This window comes from Mustela nigripes, chromosome 8 (assembly GCF_022355385.1).
Source record: "Mustela nigripes isolate SB6536 chromosome 8, MUSNIG.SB6536, whole genome shotgun sequence".
NCBI lineage: Eukaryota > Metazoa > Chordata > Mammalia > Carnivora > Mustelidae > Mustela > Mustela nigripes.
Genome location: NC_081564.1, coordinates 13,065,666 through 13,087,804, shown reverse-complemented (window position 1 = coordinate 13,087,804; position 22,139 = coordinate 13,065,666). Strand labels below are relative to the sequence as shown.

Here is a 22,139-nt window from a genome sequence, read left to right as displayed (position 1 = left end):
TGCTGCATGGTTTAGTTACAAGGTCAAAGGATCCAGATTTTTTTTTTTAGATTACTATAAAAATACAGATTTAAAAAAACAACAACAACAAATTGGGGTGCCTTGGTGGCTCAGTGGGTTAAAGCCTCTGCCTTCGGCTCAGGTCATGATCCCAGGGTCCTGGGATGGAGCCCCACATCGGGCTCTCTGCTCAGCAGGGAGCCTGCTTCCTCCTCTCTCTCTGCCTGCCTTTCAGTCTACTTGTGATCTCTGTCTGTCAAAGAAATAAGTAAAATCTTAAACAACAACAACAACAAACTTTCCTGGAGATCTCACAGCTCCTGCTCAAGATTCTCTCTCTGGACACCCATTTGAGGAACACTGCCCTAATACGTAGATACAACGCATATTCCGGCCAAAGCATACAGAAGTAAGTATGAAATATAATTTCAAATTCTTCTTACTGAAAAATGGAAAAACTTAAAAAAAAGTTTTTATTCAAACACTTCCATCACATAAGCATAGTTCCCACATTCCCACAGCCTGTCTATGTATGAAACACAGTCTAGCACTCTAGACCATGCCAAATGGTAGTCAAATTTAAAGTTCAATTCCCCAAATCCTTTGACACCAAAAGAACCATCTCTGCATTTCAGTGTTCAACTCCACTCTGAGCACCTTTAAAACGAGCATTCTTACTGTTCATTGTTCATGTTTATAAAGGTATCCTATCTTTTATAAGGACTATACCTGGTATTTTGGGATTATCAAAAAGTTCTTTTTTTTTTTTTTTTTTGTCAAATACCTAAGCAAGTCCACCAGACCTAAGGTTAGGCAAAGGTTTCAAGCAAAAATTGGTTGTTGAAACTTAAGAGAACAATGACCAGAAAAGGCAGGTCTTGGCAATTAAAAAAAAAAGTCATATCCACATCCCACACCCAGCTGTCTTAGCCATCTCCCAAGCAATGCTTTAGCATGTTAAACTTCTTGTAAAACTTCTATCTTGATTGGGAGGTGAAGAATATTGTTTATTGTATAGTATTACATTCAAAGGTTGTATCATTACATTCCAATGCCACCATCGTCACACAAAGAAGAGACATAAGCAAAACTATCAAAGAACTGTCTTTTTTTTAATTAAACATAAAATTATGAAGTTTTAAAAGCACCTACTCTTCATCATAGCCATCTAACTAAAACATGGTCCTACTGTTCTCTGCTAAAAAGAAGCCTGGAGAGACCCACTCCTCCCATTCATTGTTACTACGCCAGTAAATGAGAAATCATAGTCACCCGGGCCCAGGGCGGGCACAGCCCCTGACAATGGAGCATGTGTGTGTTCAGACAATTGCACTGGGAGTGCTGCAGAAGTGGATAAGCCACTTTGCCTTGCTTCATGGCAGCACACAGAGACAACCGTTGGCTATTCCATCTCGGCTCCTGCATGCTAATATGCGCTGTGCCTGGTCTCTCCTCTCCACTTTGAGGGACAAACGAGAACTTCTTTGCACCTAAAAAGTGTGTAATCTCATTTCTCACCAAACAGTGAGTTTTCAAGATAAACTCTGTGAGCGGAGAGTGGGTTTCGAGTACACCGCCTTCCCTAATGCTGTGGCTCGGGGCCAGAGGCAGGCGAGCGTGGAGCAGATGGAGTCCTGGCAAGGTCCCCACTGTCCCTGCATTAGCAGCATCTGCTCATTACTCGGAACCTTCGCCTGCTTTATCTAATGCTCCAGGAAAAGCATTTTGATTTGATTCATTTCGGTACGGTAACGTGCAACACAATTAGTGGTAAAATCAAACTGGAGGATGGCCAGTGCTGACAATCGGAAACAAGGCAGAAGAAATATGAGGCCAGTGGGTTGGAATTCAAAAAATCACAACTGTGGATCACCTTGCCAAATCTCAACACCCCAGGTGGGTGTACAGTGTTCCTACCGGGCGAGGAGGCTAAAAAGGATGTAGGGACGACTTACTTTCTCCCCAAGCAGCTTCCGTCTCCCCTCTGGATCGGACTCCTTCTGTGGAGAATACGTGTGTAGACCATCAATGGGGCTCAGTGACTACAGAACTTCCTTCAGCACAGCCAGGGAGCTGAAGTTCATTAACTCATTTCATCATATTCTTCTCTTCTGTTGGGCACCGTCACAAATGTCATACAGCAGACCCCACAAGGTACATTTCTTTCCTGCCATGTTTTGCCTAAGAAGTGCCTGTTTGTTGCTCCTGAAAAGGAGCAATATAAAAATGTGCATTTGATGTTTTCAATCTGTCTTTGCCTGAGAAGTAGCTACTCATGAATATGTTGGTATAAATATCACAGTCTCAATCTGTTAAAATGAAGGGAGACCAAAGACAATGACACCTGAGGTCTGAGAGAAAAATGAAAAGTTGTTGTGTATCCCAGAAATAGTAAAGCCCCAATCGGCTAGTAAAGCAAGCTCAGAGTGAGAAGAGAAGTAAAAATGCAAGAGTTCTCACCGAAGACATAATCCTAGTCCCGAAATGAATTGGAGATACATGAATCGTGACATCAACAATGCCGCGGGACCCAGAAAGACAATGCCAACTTGATGGTATAAACGTAAGCAATCAGACAGAGCATAACACGCAGAAACAGACCTGAGTACCGAGAGAATCTCACATCAAAAAACTGATAAAGATAGCACCTCGAGCCAGTGAGGTAGGGAGTGAGGGGCTTTCTAAGAAGAGAGGCTGGAAAAAATAGCCTCATATTCGTATTTTATACTGTCACAGGATAAACTCTATTGGTCAAGATTCAGGTATGAAAAATAACCCATAGCTTACTAGAAGAAAGAAGTACAAGTAGCAGGTACAAATATGAAAAGAAATCTTAAGCTAAGAGAAATATAAATTGAAACTACATTTGGATACCATTTCTAGTCTATCAAATTGACAACACCTCAAAGTCTAAAACACACTTTGCTGGCAAAAGTGTGACGAAATGGGCATACCAACATACCTTGCCGGTGAGAGTGCAAAATTGTAGAAACCTATCAGCATTTACCCTTGGATTCATAAATTTTATAGGAAACTACCATTCCTCTACTCACAAGAAATGTCCTACAGGTAAGGCTTATTGCTACCTTTTAATAGCAGAAGGTCTGAAACAACACAACTACTCCTCAGTAAGGGGCTGTGTAAGTTGAACCACGGTCCTTGTACACAGGAATACCACGCAGTATAAGGGGGAGAAAGGAGGCGGTTTTTCTATATACAGACAGGGACAAGCTTTCAAGACAGATAATTAAGTAAAAAAAGCCAACATATGGAATAATGTAATTTGTGGTCTTTCATTTCAGAAAGGGGGAGAATACGAACATTCTTATCTGCAGCACAAATACTGGGAGGATAAAAAGAGAACTAAAATATATGGCTGCTTTAGAATGGAGTGGACAAAAATGGGTAAAAGCAAGACATCTTGGGGCACCTGGGTGGCTCAGGTGGTTAAGCATCTGCTTTTGGCTCAGGTCATGATCCCAAGCTCTGGGATAGAGCCCCCCATATCAGGCTCCCTGCTCAGTGGGGCGTCTGCTTCTCCCTCTGCCACTCCCCATTTGTGCTATCAAATAAATAAAATCTAAAAACAAAACAAAAAAAAGAGCAAGACTTCTCAATGGGTAACCATTTCTATTAGTTTGATCTTACAGCCCTAAAAATGTAGTACTTAGTCAAAAACATTAAATTACAGAACAAAGCCCACTCAATTATAGATTTCAAAAATCAAAATTACATACATCTACAACTACCATCCAGAAAAATAAATCATAACAAAGTCCACTGAAGAATAACTGACCAACTGAAAAAAAAATTTAAAATAGGTATGGCAAGACTATTTCCCTTTCTAATCAGAAAAGATAACCCAGAGAAAAATGAGAACAGACAGGAACCAGCAATTTGCAGAGAAACAGAAAAAAAAAAATGAAAAGGTGTTCACATGTCCATATAAAGTAAAACAAAGGCAAGAGTGCAATGTCTTTTCCACCTATCAGACCTGCGTGAGGAAGCCACTGCTCTCATACATATGGTGGTACGACCATTCACTGGAAGAACCTTTGTGGAGGGCAATCTGGTAATATTTATCAAAACATAAAGCATGTGTAGCTTCCAACCCAGTTATTACTAGCAATTTACCCCATAGCTATATCTGCACGAGTCCTTTGTGGTATTTGAGGATATTGCTCGCAGCACGTTTTTTAGTAACAAAAATAAACCATCAGAGTGTATAAACCATCAAAGTGTGCATCATTAAGGGCTCTAATTATAAATATAGCTGCATTGTGCCATTGTACTCAGCCTGAAAAAAAAATAAGGTTTACCTATAAGTGCCAACAGGGAAAGATACCAAGATGTGTCATTATGTTAAAAACAAAACAAGGGCAAGTTGCAGAGAAGTACGTAGCACAGGATCCATGTGTAAGATGTACAAGGGGAGGGACCAAGGTAGGATGCAAGGGAGAAGCAGTTGAGCTTTTTCGGGGGATATATTTTCTTTTACTTTGTATATTATTTTTGCTCTTTTTGAATGTTAACTGTATTTTTTTAAATCAAGTTTTTTTGTTTGTTTGTTTTGTTTTTTGTCTTGTCAGAGAGAGTGAGCACAGGCAGACAGAGTGGCAGGCAGAGGCAGAGGCAGAGGGAGAAGCAGGCTCCCTGCTGAGCAAGGAGCCCGATGTAGGACTCGATCCCAGGACGCTGGGATCATGACCTGAGCCGAAGGCAGCCACTCAACCAACTGAGTCACCCAGGCGTCCCTTAAATCAAGTTTTAAAAATACATTTTGGCCATTATTTACCAAGTATTTGCCAAAGAGGGTATTTACCACAGATACAGACGTAGTGAAAAAAAGGGCCATGTGTACCACAATGTTCATAGCAGCAATGCCCACAATAGCCAAACCGTGGAAAGAGCAGAGATGCCCTTCAACAGATGAATGGATAAAGAAGATGTGGTCCATATATACAATGGAATATTACTCAGGCATCAGAAAGGATGAATACCCAACTTTTGCATCAACATGGATGGGACTGGAGGAGATTATGCTGAGTGAAATAAGTTAAGCAGAGCATCATCATATAATTTCACTTACTTGTAGAAAATACGGAATAACATGGAAGACATTAGGAGAAGGAAGGGAAAAGTGAAAGAGGGGAAATCAGAGGGGGAGACGAACCATAAGAGACTGTGGACTCCAAGAAACAAATTGAGGGTTTTTGGGGGGTGGGGGATGGGTGAGCCTGGTGGTGGGTATTAAGGAGGGCACATATTGCATGGAGCACTGGGTGTTATATGTAAACAATGAAACTTGGAACACTACATCAAAAACTAATGTACTGGGGCACCCTGGGTGGCTCAGTGGGTTAAGCCTCTGCCTTTAGCTCAGGTCGTGATCCCAGGGTCCTGGGATCGAGCACCAATTCGGGCTCTCTGCTCAGCAGGGAGCCTGCTTCCCTTCCTCTCTACCTGCCTCTCTGCATACTTGTGATCTCTGTCAAATAAATAAATAAAATCGTTAAAAAAACAAAAACAACAAAAAAAACCCCCTAATGTACTATATGGTGACTAACATAATAAAAACAACAATAACAACAATAAAAAAAACAAAGAAGGTAGTTTCTGTCTCCCATCTGCATGGTTTCCCGAGGCTTCTGTGCAGCAATAGGGACGAGGGGGACAAAGACACTTCTGACCAATGATGGGAAACTGGCAGCACACTAGCCCATCTCCTCAAGCTGGGTTTTCAAGCTCCCAAGATAGGAGACATGGGGATGCCGATCAACCAGGCGCACATCTCTGCAGGTGTCTCTGTGTTTAGTAGCAGATAAAGTGTGCATCCCAACCCCAGCGGGTCTGGGACACACAGTCACCCTTCTGGATTCACTACTGGACTCACAGCTCAGCCTCAAGCAAATCACCTAGCTGGCCTCTTTGGATTCCAGTTTCCCCATCCGAAGAACGTGTGTGGCTGAGGAAGGCTAGGAGAGGATGCTAGAACTGTAGGATTCTAATTGTACTACAGCCTCTGCATACTCATTTTTTAGAGAAATACTGGTAATTTGGAAACACACTCAAGCCGATCTTGTGTTACCTACCCAGGAGCTCAACAAACATACAGGAAATTCTACATACTGCAGAAAGAGCTTAGCTGAATTTCTAGAAGCTAAAAAGAAATCTATCAATGGAGTCCACTACCATCAAAACTGAAAGAATAGAGTTCATGTTGTTAAAGTAATATGTTAAAAGTAATACATAAAGTAATACATTTCAAGATTTCAGCCCTCTTTTTAAGTGACATATAGATATAAAATTGCTACAGTTTTGTCCATCTGAGCCAACCATGGACTCTGTGGTTGTTTCACTGACTCCCAATATTTCCAACAGTGACATGACATGAAGACTAACATTCCAAAACATTTTGTGGTCCAACTCAGGCAAGTGGGGAAATCAAGCTTTTGGAGATTGCAACATCACAACATAATAGAACTTAGGAGCATAGGCTATCACAGCCATCAAAATCATTATTCCTATTAGTTACAAGCTGACAGGTGTTTCATGACTTAGGTTAATATAATTTTAGGCTTTTCTTAACTAGTTCTGTAAATCCATGGTTGTTCATACACAAAAATAACTATCAATCCCAAAGAGACAATACATCACCATAAATTATGTTCTATGGTATGTAAATGCCAGGTGAAGGTAGGCACTGACTTTTATTTTTCTCTTTCCATATCTGTCAACAGATTATCTGTCTATCCCCCCTTTTCCCAGTTCCCTTTGGACTGAGCAGAGACTAAAGGAAAAGTAGGCCAAGTATATTTAATATTTTATACCAAACAAGCTATTTGCTTAAGATGGCTTGGCCAGCCTCGTGTCTGGCACTGAAACCCAGCCCGCCAGTTCCAGTAGGAATTAAACACCAGTCTTACTGGGTGCTCTGCTCCATTGCCTACTAATGCATGGAAGGGTTATTGGCCAACTTCTTCACATAAAGGCAAGAGTGAGTGTATGTGTGTGAACATGTGTGTGTGCCCACGTGTATGTATGGAGGGATTACAGGGGGGAGCCGGCCACAGCTGCTTAATTTTTGTAAAGCTTTTTTTCCTTAATAGGGAGGAGGGTTGCGGTTACTTACCATCCTCATAAGCTGCTACCGCCAGCGAGCTGTTTATCCTCACAAAGGAGACATATGGCTGCATTCCAGGCTCGTCCTCCTCATACTCTGATTCCAGGAAAGGGGCTGTGTAGTCCCAGGTGCGGGTGTCCCACACCCTCACATCCCCTGATGTATATCTGGAAAAGAAGAGCACACTTGGTTCCAAACGGGGACTAGAGAGCGGGGCCATGGTAGAGAAAACAGGGAGAACCTTAAAACAACAGAAGTAAGATTTGGTTGGTGGGCAGCCATTCTTGTAACATTATTTAGAGGAGTAATTCCAACAGGAGGAAAGGTCACCTAGCTGACAGAAGGCTGTGAACACAGTTCATGCTCTCACACGGCACAAGGGTGACAATTCAAATGAGAACACCGTACTACAAGATTTTGGCATCAAGATCTCCCTTACGCTATCATAACCAATCTACTGCCTTGCGTTATCCCCGCAAAGGGATCACTAGCAGAAATCTGTAGAGGCCAGAGTATTTACACACATACACAAAAGACAGACCAAGAGAGAAAAGCTAAGGACTAATGGTCTTACAGGCGCGAGCTTTCTAATGCCTCATCCATGCATCAGATTTGACTGATTAAAGTCCCTAAAGACTAATTGATTTGCTGAAACAATTAAATCTTGCCTTTAGCAGCCAGACAATGCTGCCTTCTCATGAAAAGCTCTTGCCGAAATGCATGACACTCCCCGGTTTTGCCCACTTAGAAAATAGGAGCACTCACTCTCTCCTATTACTACTGCCACTCCAACAAATGACTCTCTCCATCAAAGCCAAGACAGGGCCAGAACCTGCTCAGACATGAGGCCCCTCAGACACGAGGATAATGGAATGGCCAGATGACGAGGTGGTGTGCTGTCTGCCATCGAAGTATTTATGCTAAGTTCCTTACATCTGCTACAGAGAGTTTGGTTCAACATGTAAATCAGCTAACCACGGGGAGGCATGTTAGAAAGGCTTTAAGAGTCTAATGATGTACCCCACAAACACAAAGACAGGCACATGACTTTAAGCAGGTTCACAGTCTTCTAGAGACCCTGGCCATAGTTCCTTCAGCATTTCTTGGATCCCACATAAAAACCATAAAGACTCAAGATAATCTCTGAGATGAATTCAACTACTGAAATCTATCACATGATATATCTATCAAGTAGTTACAGATCAATCTCTCATGTGAGATTTGTTAATAAAGAAACTAAGAGGGACCCCTGGGTGGCTCAGTCAGTTAAGCGTCTGGCTTTGGCTCAGGTCCTGGAATCGAGCCCCACATTGGGTTTCCTACTCAGCAGGGAGACTGCGTCTCCCTCTGTCCCTCCCCCTGCTCATGGGCACACTCTCTCAAATAAGTAAAATCGTTAAAAAAATATATATGTAAAAAAACAACTAAGAACATTCTGATAAAGGAGTGCTTCTTTTACTGAATATAGCAGTAATTCCCTCAAATTATTGCTGGTAAATATATACATTATGTGATTCAAAGATGATTCTGTCACATAAATTCCCTCAGTTGGAAAATTCGGCTCTCGCCCCACAGGACGGTGCCCGGGGAGTGCACCTGTGGTGTAAAGAGCCAGCGAGACAGACACGCTTTCAAAAATTGGGCTGAAGGAAATCCGCATGACGACTGATCCCCCAGTAAATAGGAATGCTCACTCCATGAGTGTTGTTAAGCCTGGCGATGCCAAGTAAGGGTGGATATTGATATCACTGTGGCCAAAGCATGGCCTCTGGCTCCCAGGTCCTCTAGGCAGCATTCCAGATCACCCTTCTTAATGAGGAACCCTATACAAGAACACACACCACTACGCCAAATCTACCAGACTCACCCTGACACCCCAGAAAAGAACTCAGGTATTCCCTGGACTAAGGCCATTTGCTTAGCTACAGAGACAGTGAACAAAGATAACACGTTTGAACGTCTAGACTGTGCATGATTAGATTCTTAAGTTCTACATGAAAGGAAGGAGCCATTTCAGAAAAGAAAGGTGAGACGGACGGCGACACCATCAGAAATAGAGACAAGGAGTGAAAAGAAGACACAGAAAGCAAATGTAGGAGTCCGAGAACTCCGGGACTTGGAAACGTACTTCCTTTCCTTTGATGCCTGGTACAGCGGCCGCACACACAGTCTCTCAGGGCCCTTTGTGCACCCCATCGGGGCCCCCGTGGCCAGAGAGCATGTCAGGGCCTAAGCTCCAGCCCTAAAGCCGCTTTACAAAGTTCTGAGGCAAAACAACAAAACCAGAACCTGATGAACTGCCGGCCCACACACAACAGGGAGCCCCTGTGAGATACAGCTGCCACTCACTCTCCTCACTGGCAGGGCTGCCACAGAGAAGAGCGCTCTGTTCATGTCTAACGGGTCCTCACAGGGCTTTTCCTCCACAGAAATGTTGTCCCCCTGACCCTGAGATGCCGCAGGTCTAGAATTAAACCCGTGTTCTCCTCAAAGGCTTTAGTTCACCACAAACTAGCCCACTGCTGAAATCCTTCCTTTCCTCAGTGACATCAGTCCTAGTCCCTGGTACAAAACTGAGCAAACACACACACACACACACAAACACACACACACACACACACACACACACCTGGCCCCACCCACATTGCCAAGGTGTTCTGGTGGCCACGCCCTCTCCATTTCCGTCCCCAGGGATGCTGCCCCCATCCAAACCGCTCAATGCCTCAGGGCCCCTTAGTCCCAAGCCTCCCCCACCCCATCAGCCCTGCACAAGCCAAGCCCTCAAGAAGTACTTGATGACACAAATAATCATTTTTCCTTCCTCTCTTCCCCTTCCCACTGGACCATGTCTCCCTGTGATCTAGCCTACACCACAACAGCCTAGACTTTTCTCTCACAGCAACGGTCTGTCCAGATCCCCAAGAACCCATCAGCTTCTAAGGTCAGGGGCTGGGTCTTGCTCATAGCTATGAGCCCAACACTAGAAGTCCTGAGTCAGACTAGAATAGCACTTGACACTTAGAAAGCCCTCTAGCTACTCAAGCCTTAATGTCTTATTGATGACATTTTAATTACTGGGCCTAGCACAGAGATCCTTCCACACACTAGCTTCTCTCCCAGGTCTCATTGGTCTTCCTTAGCATGAACCTGTCTCCGGACAAGTCTGCCATTCCTGGCTTCCATAGACTCTTACTGCAGCACCTTTGCTCACATTATCCACTTTTCCGGAGTGTTTTCCCTCCTACCAAGCCAGCCCAGTGGATCCCAATGTTGGCTGCGCGTGAGAATCACCTGGGATGCTTTCCAAATTCCTGATATTCAAAGTACACCCAGACCACTGAAGTCTGACCCTGGGAGTGGAGCCAGGCATCAGTGTTTCCAGCGGTTAGGCAAGACTGAGAACCACTGACCTAGCACAAGCCTACCAACTGCTCAATGTTTAGCACAGACCCTCTTCCTCCATGAAGCCTTCTCTGGTTCAACTACACTGTATCAACTGCTCTGTATCTAAAGAAATGGTGTTCATTACCTGCCACATCTCCACTTGATGCTCAGGTCCTGAAGAAGGCCACATCTCAATGCTCTATCTCTATCACAGTGCCTTACACACAGCTAATACACAGGGACCGGGAGGGGGTATCCATGAGTAACAACTCGACTGGTATGACTGGCGCCTCCTTTGACTTCTACTGCCCACCCTCCACTGCTAATGATCAGCGAGACACTCGGAACACACACATCGAGAGGTGTTAAACTCCTCGCATTTACTTCCAAAATGATTAAAATATGTATAAAAGCATAGGCTAAGCTAAATTATTTTGATAAAGAAGAACACTTTCAAAGATAGCCATTTAAATGAACTCCATTCTTCATGGCCAAAGAGCAGGAGAATAGCATAATGCAAATGGCTCAGGAGGCAAAATATAAAAGACTCCATGTTCTCTTTTTTGAGGGAAACAAATAATACCGGCTCAGCAGGTACCACGTGATGACTCAGCGCCAGACTCTAGAATAGAAGGCAAGTGAGAACAGCCATAGCAGTGGAGATCAGACTCTGTGCTAATGAACTCGTGCTAAAGAAACAGACATTTTCAGGAGGGTAAAACGATGGCTGGAGCAGAGGGAACTGGACCAAACCCTAAATGTGATCTAAAAGTGCTTAACAACATTGGCCAGGAGAAGCAAGAACAGATATCGAAGGGAGGTAGGAAAAAAAGCTGATTTTTCTCCAGAGCTCCAGATGTCTTTATCGCTGCCTAATGACAATTACACTCAACCAATTAAGACGCCACTATGACAGTTGCATTGTCAGTAAGCCTTTGGACCCCAATGTTGATGGCTCTCTAATTAGTGTCTGTGCAAAGTACAACGGCAACTAATATATTAGCTGCTGTGAGAGCACTAAAGAAAAACACAAGGAATAAGAAGCCTGTTCCAGATGACTGAGGATGTCCCAGTCCAGGGCATGGACCAGTGAAACTGTACGCCTTCCCAATCTTTTTTACGCTTGGCAGGGTTACCTCCAAATAAATAGGTCAGAGACCACAGCTGATTTTTTGTTGAAAGAATGGGAATAGAGCCTCTCAAGCTCGGCGCGCCAGAGCAATTGCCAATTTACAATGGTTTACCACCAAAGAGCTTCCATTAACTACTAAGTTTCCACGAACAGACTACTCATTTGGACTAAGAGGCCCGAAGAAAAAGAAGAAATGTTGTATGGCTAAAAGCAAAATAAAACAAGCCCCACCTTTAACCCTTCTGGTGGGGAGATGGAAGGGGGTGTTTACGTTTTGCTTCCAGGAGCCTGAGCGTTCTCCCCCAAAAATTTTTTTTTTTTTTTTTTTAAGGCTCTTCATGACAACCTTGGGGGTTGTTTTGATTTAGGAATGCTGTAAGTAAGGTTAAGTGACTTACCCAAGGTCACAAAAAAAATAATTTAGTGGCACCGCTGGGATCAAAAGAGGTCCCCAGGCTTTCCTCAAACTGCTGCTTAGCCAGTGAGCCAGGCCGCCTCCTCAGATGACAGTGTCTTCAAACAAATATGGCTTTTAAGGACCATCCCCATTGAAGTGCAATATAAGGAATTTATCGTCTTTAATACTGTGACTCAGGCTTGCAGGACACAGCCCGTGAACCTAACCCATCAATTCTACCACTATCTCTAACTAGAAGGCAATAAGCCAACAAAAAAGGCTCATTATGCTGGCAAGGAGTGCGAGGCCGGGCAGAAGCAAGGGTGCCTCCCATATGCACTTCACAGGTGACACGGGAGGATGTACAGAAAGGCTGATACAACTTCAGCCTCTACAGAGCCATATTCATACAACCATCCCCAAACAAAATCACAATTCTATTCTGACCAAGTACTGACAACAGCCGAAAGGAGCCTCGTCATGAGGCCTCAGGCCAGGCCTAGCAAATGGTCTGTGTGTCAAATCCAGTACATCAACTGAGGCTGCCTGCAGCCCTGTGTTGAGAAGGATTCTGAAGCTGAATTCCAGCAGCGTACCAGAAACGTAAATGCTGTGCTGAACTATTAACGCCTGCCCTTGGTTTGGGACTGAGGAGTGGCAGAGTGTAAGCAGGTTATTTGCATCCTTGCCCCATAAAACTCTAACCTAGCCGGCTCCTTGTCATCCTTCCCTCAGCTGAGAAGTCACTTTCCAGGAGAACCCGGCCTGACTGAGCCTGTACTGGGTGCCCTTCCCTAGGGTCTTACGGCAGATGCCTTGCTCCCCCGACCCTAGCATCTCCCAAGTTATTCTGTCACTGCAGGGGCTTGAACTCCTTGCTGCCTGGGAGCAAGGGAGGGGTCTCTGCAGCATTCTTCTGTGCTCAGTAAGAGTTCAATGAATGAATCTACCGGCTTAAATTCAGAGGACAAAACTGGTTTCAAGCCCACCAAGCAATTAGGCAGAGGCCCCCCAAAATGCAGCACCGCTCATTTCAAGAACCATTTTTGCCCTCACCATGCAGAGGCTTTAAGAACTATTTGCATGCTCCATACTTTATTTAGTAATAACCAAAGAATACAAATCAATGAAATCAAGAGTATTTACTGTTTTCTATGAAACATGACTGCGTAGTATTATGCAATTAACAAAATGAACTCAATCCCACAGTGCAGTCTTTCCGCAGAAAAGCTCTACTACAGACATCAAGTGCAGCTTAAGACGCAGCGATTGAAAAATAATGAACATCTTAATGGACCTTACGAGATACATGCACTACACACTTAAAACTCTTTTCCATACATCTTGGTTAATCACAATCAATAGAGTCAGAGTCAATGATGGTTATGCAGAGTTATTGTAGCTAGGGCCCTTCCCATTATTCCTTGGAGAACCAGAGATGGATAAATGCAGTCATGAGTTCACCAGTATTTATTAAGGGTATTCTGGAGCTCCTTCATTAAGGGTATAATAAATGTAATGGTCTCCTCCAGGCTCTTATCAATACCTTACCTCAGACTTATTTACCAGAAGAGCATGTACACCTCATGGCAGAAAATAAATTTTAAAGGTATTTTTAAAAAGAGGTCCCTAACGGGTAATGATCAAATTCCTTATGGCAAACAGTCCAATGTCATACTGAGCAGCAGTACAAAATCTATATATATAAACCAAGGCTGCAAGAAAACCATCAAGAGAAAAAGTTCTTAAAGAAGGAAAAAGATAGGAAGCATGTCCTTCCTAAGTGAGGTGACATCTGTCTAACACAACTTTACCACCTGTCTCTATTTACAAAGCACGTTATCTTAAGAGTCTCAAAAGCAAGCCAAAGGTATTACCCATTTTTATACATTCACCTGAAACTAGCCAACTATTAAACCCCTCAGTCCCGTCCTTGCCATCTTTAGCTCCTAGGCAGATTTTAAAATTTGGGGCAAATATACACAATTTCAGAGCAAAGTCATATTGTGGCATGGTACATGGTCAATGAAAAGGCACATTTTTAATTACTAGGAAAAAGTGGTGGGAAAATGGCTAAAAGCATAGTATTTCAAGTTACTTTAGATGCAGGAACCATTATTTTCCTACAGTTCCTAATCACAAATGAGAAAATTCCACTGGAAGTGCCAAGCAAATCAGAGACTCAGACATGAGATTTTATGTACACATAAACCGGGAACTCAAAGCTTTGCTTCCAGCCTACAGAAGCCTGGGTTGTGTGGACAGACAAAGCTAACAAAGAGAAAAGCCAGAACAACAGCCAGAAGTCACTTGGCTGCTGGAAGGAGGCACCGGCACTCCTTTCGCCTGTCTACTTGGGCACAACTGCCTCAAAGGGAACAGAGCTGGATGAAATGCAGGAGACCAAATGGGACAATCATATTCTAAGGGAGATAAGAGTTGATATTTTGCAACATTAAATGATAATTTTCCTTCCAACCATTTCTGGCAGAGGAGAAACACTGGTACACGGTCACTGTTCCTTCCAGTAAAAGCGGAAACCAGACCCTAAAAAGGCAACATCACAGCAGCAGAAACCGAAGTAGAAATATTTAGGAGTGCAGAGAAAAACCTTGACACAAAGAGGGTGCTTGTTATTTTTTTAAATCAAAACGGGGAGGAAAAGGTCCTCTAATGTGACTAGAAAAGTATGCTCTCTTATGCAGACTGAAATGCTTTAGACTTACGAATCTTAAGTAAGGAGGGAGTTTATTGCAAACCACCACCATACTCTTGGGCATCTAATAAAAGCTTCTGGTGAGCTAATAGCTTAATGGTTAGCAGAGCTGGCACAAGGCCTCCAGTGAGCCCAGCTTGACCTTCTGGAAGCTTTACCTGAGACTCTCCCCTTCACTAGGTGGCAGTAAAGCAAGTCTACTTCTGGTGGATCATACCTAGACCTACAGCTCAGGTTTAGAATATGGCCCTTCTGAACTCATGATGTCATCTGTTTTCAATGCTCTTAACTTCCAGAGTGCAACTGGGGACAAGAACAGTTGCCGCATCACAAAACAGGACAGGCATGTTTTCATGTGCTCATCTCTTCTGTTCTTTTAATGAGAAATATAATTTAAGAAACATTTCAAAATTCTCAGAGCTGTCATCACCCAAACAAACAAAAACAAAAACCACACTTCCTAATCACTTATTATCAACAAACTTTCCAGATAATCTCTCTTCTAAATACACGGAAAAGCATACACCCACCCTCACTGTGTTTCAGGAGGGTTACCCCATCACAGAGAAAATGCAGCTAGAGGCTGGACTCTGAGACAGACAGGGGGTTTCCGGTATGGACATCGGTGGCTTCTGAACAAAAGTTTTTCTCCAGTTAAAGAAATGAAAAATTTTGGCTGAAACAACAAAGTAAAGGTTGTGCCTGAATTACTCTGTCATGGCTGCGGGAACTTCTTATCTACCCAGCAAAGACAGCAACTGGGTTTTCTGGAATTTTGCACATCACTGCTAAGTGGCCAAGTGAGACCACAGAAAGGCAAGAAGGGCCACAGGAGGAGCCTGGGCAGGTCAAAGACGCAGTAAAGAGTCCCAGAAAGTGCACGGTCTCAGGAGTGTAAGGAGTTTTCATTCTGTACACACTTTCCTCAAAGTCTGAGTCCTGGGTCCAGTGTTAGGCTCCAAAGGTACAGAGATGCTCAATGCACCACCCCCATCATTTTAAGAAGGATACAGTTAACAAGACCCAACACTGCCAACATGTGGAAGGCAATGGGCCAAGAAAAGCCACCAGTTTGCAAGCCCTGGTGATCTGAGAGACAGTGTAGTGTGGTGGAAGGCCTGGGATAGAAACCAGACTATAGGAGGTTAAGACACGAATGTGTCCCCTCTTACTTATTGCCCTGACAGAAGGGAGGGAGGCAGGGTCAGGAGAGCAGGCTTGCGGGATGGTTTGGAGACTTCACACCCAAAAGTCAGACTGGAAGGAAGTTGAGAGTTATGAGGGCTTTTTAAAAATAATTTCTTAATCTGGAAAATATGAAAATTCATTCCCCTAAATCCAGTAATTCCACTAATGGGATTCTAGCCTAGAAAAATAATCACACTAAAGGATATAGAAAGATGTAGGACTCTTTATTCTACACATTTATATGCAATTTAAAGTTTCTATAGTTAGCAGGTTTTTTAATTTTTTTTTTTTAATTTATGAGAGAGCAAGCGAAAGAGCCCATGAGCAAGGGGAGAGGGATAGGGAGAAGCAGACTCCCTGCAGAGCAGGGAGCAACACGTGGGGCTCTATCCCAGGAGCCTGAGATCATGACCTGGGCTGAAGGCAGACACCTAACTGACTGAGCCACATAGGGACCCCAATAAGCATATGTTTTATAATTTTTCAAGAAGACTGGCAGTACTAAAAAGGGGGGAAATCTGAAAACCCCTATGTAAAATATACACATTAATAACAAGACACGGGAAATGACTTTAATGTCCAATACTAGAGGAATGATAAAAAAAAATAAGATACATTGTAGGACTTTTTATGACAAATCAAAGAAAATAATGAAAAGCATGTAATAACACAAAAAAATTTTTACCAGTTTAGTGAGGAATAAAGGCCAAAACAGAAGGTAGGCTAGGCTTATGTAAAACTGTGCATAAAACAATGAGCAAATAACTTGCATACACAAAAACCATAACAAGAGCCACGTTAGCATGCTGGGATTTAGGTGGCTTTTTCTCTTTGCTGCTTTCTAACGGTTTTGTAAGAACATGGTTTTACTACCACTTTTTCGTTTTTTTAACAGAAAAGAATGATATGTGCCACAAAAGAAAACCCAAAATGAAGCTGTCCTAGATGAGCTGTCGGAATAGCAAACAAGGGCTCCAGAAGGCAGCCCTACCCGCTGGCTGTCCATGTGGACATTGCAGAAGAACAGTGGAGTGGTGCAGTGCACGCCTGACCCTCCCGGCTCGTCAGACCTCCAAGCCCCAGGCAGCCATGTAAAAGAGGGTTTTAGAACAGCTAACCTCTATGGTTTCTTCCAGGTTCTGGATGACATGATTCTAAGTGGAAAGGACAAAGAAATCAAGGACCAGACAAATTAGGGATTTCCTCAGGTTTCCACATAACACTCAGTATCCAGGTCGGAGGGGGTTCGGCATATCAAATTATAATGTTTCCTTCAGACAAAACAATGTACAAGCACCGTAGGGCACTGCATATTACACACTACCTCTAGCTTTAAAAAGAAAAAGATGTTTACAAATTAACAGCAAGAAAATACATGGTTGTGAAATTAATTATTTCAAAGTAAAGCCACAACAGAAAACAAAAATGTTAATCAAGGCAAAGCTGCACTATAAGCTGCAGTCACTTCTCCAAGAGTTAGGAAACAGGCAGATGTTGGGGTGGGGTTAATAGGCCAGGGGGCTGTGGACACCCCTGGGAGGAGACAAGACTGGAGTTGGACCTTAAAGGAGGAGGACTGGGTTTCTTTTTGGGGTGATGAAAATGTTCTGGGATTAGACAGCGGTAGATAGATACACAGCCTAGTGAATATACTAAAAATTACAGACTTCGTCGATTTGAAAGGGTATTTTATGGTATAGGAATTATATCTCAATTAAAAGAGAGAGAGAGATGTGGCCAGAGGCAATCAGAGACTGTGGGAAAAGTCAAGGGTACCAGAGATGAGTAATCAGGAAAAAGTTAAATTGGAAACAAATTTAAAGGGCTTGGAACATAAGGAAAAAGTAACTGGAAGTTACCATCCATGAGACCATAAGGGAAACAAAAGACTCATGGGAAAAAGAACAAAAAACCAAAAGTTCTGACAACAGTATCCACTTCCTCTGCTGGAAGACAAGCCCGGTAAGAGGCATCGTCCAGGTCCTGCTCAGCTGATGAGTATGCTGGGCCTTGGGTGCACTGGAGTGCGTAAGTGTTTGAAGGTTACTCTAGTTTGAGTGAAAAGAAAAGTAAGGCAGAACCAAGACAGGGTCAACTGCGAGGCTCATTAAGTAATAAAAATTATTCTAGGCATCTCCAAACCAGGAACCTTTTACACAAAGGTGTGAAAAGATGGGAAAAAGCAAGGGGTTCTGCAGGCGCCTTTGCTGTCAATTACAGGAAGTAAACCTAACAGGTTTCAATGCAAAGTGGTTACACAGTTTAGTTCTAGGCACATAAAACTTAAGCCCCTGAACAAATTCTGCCTATGTTCAAAGGGAGAAAAAGGAAATGAAGGAAAAGCAGAGAAACACAGGCTGAGTAGATTGGGCGAGAGAAGGTGGAGTGACCAGGGTCTCTGCAAGCAGCTCCTTGGAGATGCAGAGCTGCAGAAAGCCAGGTAAATACAACATTGATTGGGAATGAGGTAACCACAAACACCGCTGTCTCAAATGAAAAGGGATTCGAGATCTGACCCAGAAAACAAGCACCGTAACCACCAGATAAAATTTTAATGATAAACACAAGATGCTCTACACACAAGCAAGACTGAAGTACCCGATGCTAGGCCATAAACATAAGGTTCTCTTAGAAAGAGGAGCCGGGAGGAGCCTCTCTGACCCACAGATCACGTTTCATCTTATCGATCCACAAAACTCTGCCATCGCTTTGTGTTGTGCTGGCATAATCTGTAATGTTGAGCAGACCTCAGGGGAACAGGGAGGCAGGAAAAGAAGGGCTGGCATCTGGACTCATGGCCAGCCGGCCTTTGTGAGGGCCACGTCCAGATAAACTCTTACTTGGCTTTGGAGATTAAAGTTTCCTTTATCTCTAATTTCCCTTCGGACTCTCAGTCCAATCTCAACATTCTGTCCTCAAAGGCCTCCTGACACATTGGGAGACCCCTGTAAGCTAGAAGGACAGAAGTCCTTTCCGAGTTACCATGGAGCCTTAGAATCTGTAGGCACAAAGGACCTTATGTAGCATAAGCTCTGAGGCCCACATTTCTGCTATGAGAAGCAAAAGTCTAAAGCCGCACTGATACCTGAATGGACAGAATTCCAGAGTTCAGGTCCATTCATCTTTCCAAAAACAGTGGTTCTACAGCACTCCCAAGAAGGCATTCACCTCTACATCACCGCAGCAAAAGAAAAGCTAAGGAAAAGCGTTCTTTCCAGGCATATCTAGTTTCAAGCAAAGATACTTTTTCTAGGTATGGTAGATCACAAAATAATCTGTTTGGAGTTTTTTAAACTCCAATGGTGCTTCTTAAGCAAAGAGTCTTCTTTAAAGAAAAAGACTCACCTACTACACCAAGCTGTTCAGGCCAAGATTTGTTTTTGGTCCTCCAGACAGGAACCTCTCCTGGGGGGCTCACTCCAAAGCCAATTCAGACTCAGGGTTTTAAATGTTATGATCTCTACTCAGGGCATTAAATATACAGTGTGGGACTGTAGTTCAAAGACCACTTCTCAATCCAAAGATCAAACTGGTCTTCTCACTGTACATTAAAAAACACCTTTTTGCATCTGTTAGTAAAATAGGAAGAATTCATGAAAGAGGTTTTTGGGACAGTAGCCACAGGAATTTACAGAAGCTAAAATTAAATTTCTTGGTGATGAAGACCACTAAAAAGCTTATTTCAGGACAAGTAGCAAACAGGTGCTGTGTGGTGGGGAAGGAGTATCCCATGTGGTCACAGCCCTTTCTCATAACAACAGCTTCAGAACAAGACAGTAAGAACAGGCTCTGTTTGTGCCAACATGTATTATTCTTGCTTGACTTTTTTATGTCTTCATAAAATACAGACTGTTTGCCTTAATGAAAATCTAACCTAACATGCCACAAGAGTGATTTAAAGGCTAGGAAAGACATATTGAGATAAATGGATTATAGCTCTACACTCGACACCATTCGCTTCCCACTACTAACTTCAGACTCCTGAACACTGGACAACAGAATCGTGGAGATTTTCCATCAAACCCGGGCTATTGTGGGAAGGTACGTGCTCTCAGGGGAAGAGAACGTCACTGGGACTCAGAGGGTGGCCAATGAAAAATGAAAGACCTTAAGATGAAGAGTTAATCATTAAGTGAAAAACTGCGTTCACTTACCCGGCAATGACAACGCCGTCATGGGAATGCACGTCGCACAAAACCGCATCAGGAATGTGTTCCAGTTCGCTCACGGCACCTTTGCGATTCTGTGTAAGGAGAAGGGAGATACAGTTTGTACTGTTCTTGGGATCCCCAGAAGCTGGCACTTCACTTCCAGCTACGTTCAACGGCGATTTCTTAGCACTTGATTGTGCTCAAAGTTGCGGGCATTTCAAAGGACAAAGGTGACAACTAATAAGATCAGGTGTTAGCATGTACGGGTTACCGCACACATGAGATGCACTGAAGAGGAGGGTGGGGGCATGGGACATGCAAGTCGCTGCTCCTGGGCTCGAGGGGGTTACAGGGTCCAAAGGCAGTGTGTGAGCACACAGCTACGATGCACAGAAGGTGGGCAGTGGCAAGTATCTGAGGAAATGCATCACGTGTATTTAGTTCAGTTCAGAGGACAGAAGGCATTTTATGGTATTTTACCTGTCAGCAGCCCTTATGAACTCTCGGGGGATAAAATGAGCAAGGACATACAAAGATAAAATCAGGATGGGGAAAATAAAGACTGCAAGGTCAGAGGTTCATGGAAACGGTAATTTTTTTTTTTTTAGATTATTTATTTGAGAGACAGACAGACACAACGCAAGCTGGGGGTAAGGGAGAGCACACTGCCCGCTGAGCAGACGTTTAACTGGCTGAGCCACCCAGGCACCCCGGAAACGGTTCTTTTGAAGGAAACCCAAAACCCATGACGAGTGTTGCTCCTGAGGGGACCAGGTGGCAGGCAGAGAGACACAAGAGACAGATGTATTTTCCACTCTATGCCCCTTTGTGGGTTTGGGATCATTTGTACAAAGCTCATTACACAGGACGTGGGCCATGCTGTGCAGTAGGAGTGTTCGTCCCCCTCACCATAACCCAATGCTGGCCTTATGCAGCAGGAAATGGGAGCACCGGCAGGGAAAACAACTTGCTTTAACACTACTTTTCATGTTTTGATAGGGCTTTCTTTCTAGAATCCCAATAAGAATTCCATCATTACAGTTAGCGCATGGTTCATCATTCCGCACTTCACTCACGGGAGTCCTCACCGCTAACAGGACCAGGAAATGGGCCGAGATGCTGCAAGAATCTGACTCCAGTTCACTGAATCGGCAATCATTTATGAGAGTGCTCACTAAACAAACGGCTGTGTGCTTGTCAGAGGAAAAAACGAGACGTTTTGTTCATCTGCACGTAACCTGCCACAGTTATGAAGGGCCAGAGGTTTGCAGGTGGGTCTCTGAACACCGTCCCCGCTGCCACCTCCAGCCGATGAGGAGGAAGTAGCTGCCTCCCTCCATGGCTTTCTCTATCACCAAAGCTTTGGCGGAAGGAGAAACTCAGCTGTGGTGCTACTAAGGGTCGACATCTCTGAATTTGCCACTTTAGCTCCCAGGAACACAAGTCAGAAGTATCCCTCCTTTCCAGAGGCAAAGGCCCCTGTGAATGCTCAGCTCGCCAGCTCTCCTTCAATTCCAGCTCCTGCTGCAGGGCTGGACCCGGCTTGTCTAAGTAGTGCCATCAAACCTTCATGACTGCCTCTCACTGAGGTCTCTCATGCAGGCCCAACCACACAGGCAAGAGCGTTGTCAGCCTCCACGGGAGTTCATGACCTGGTGAGCACACAGCTGTGGGGCCCGGGCGCTTCTTAGTGGTGGGGTCTTAAAGCTCTTTGAAAGGATGGCTATGCTAGTTCTCCTGAGAAAGGTAGTTCTCAGCCAGGGGAGATTTTGCCTCCCAGGGGACGCACGACATGTCTGAAGACATTTGCGGTTGTCCTGACTGGAGGGAGGTAGAGAATGCTACTGGCATCCACTACGCAGAGGTTAGGGAAGCTGCTCAACATCCTATCACACACAGGACAGTCCTCACCAAATGTCACTGGGGTCGTGTGCTGCGGTCGAGAAACCCTGAATTCAAGAAACACTGCTCTTACTAACTCTGCTAGAAACCATGTAAGTTTGCCCAGATCGAGAGTATCCATCACTAATCAGGTTATGAGGTGACCA

General features: G+C 43.9%; 1 protein-coding gene across 1 annotated transcript in view; it reads right to left on the bottom strand.

The window, feature by feature from the left end:
- FBXW8 (F-box and WD repeat domain containing 8) overlaps window positions 1-22,139 on the bottom strand; it is a 126,427-nt gene that overhangs the window by 68,683 nt on the left and 35,605 nt on the right. The window contains exons 4-5 of the mRNA XM_059408516.1: window positions 20,095-20,183; window positions 7,133-7,290 (exon numbers count right to left, since the gene is read on the bottom strand). Coding sequence (XP_059264499.1) covers window positions 7,133-7,290; window positions 20,095-20,183 — 247 coding nt within the window. The remainder of the gene's footprint in view (window positions 1-7,132; window positions 7,291-20,094; window positions 20,184-22,139) is intronic.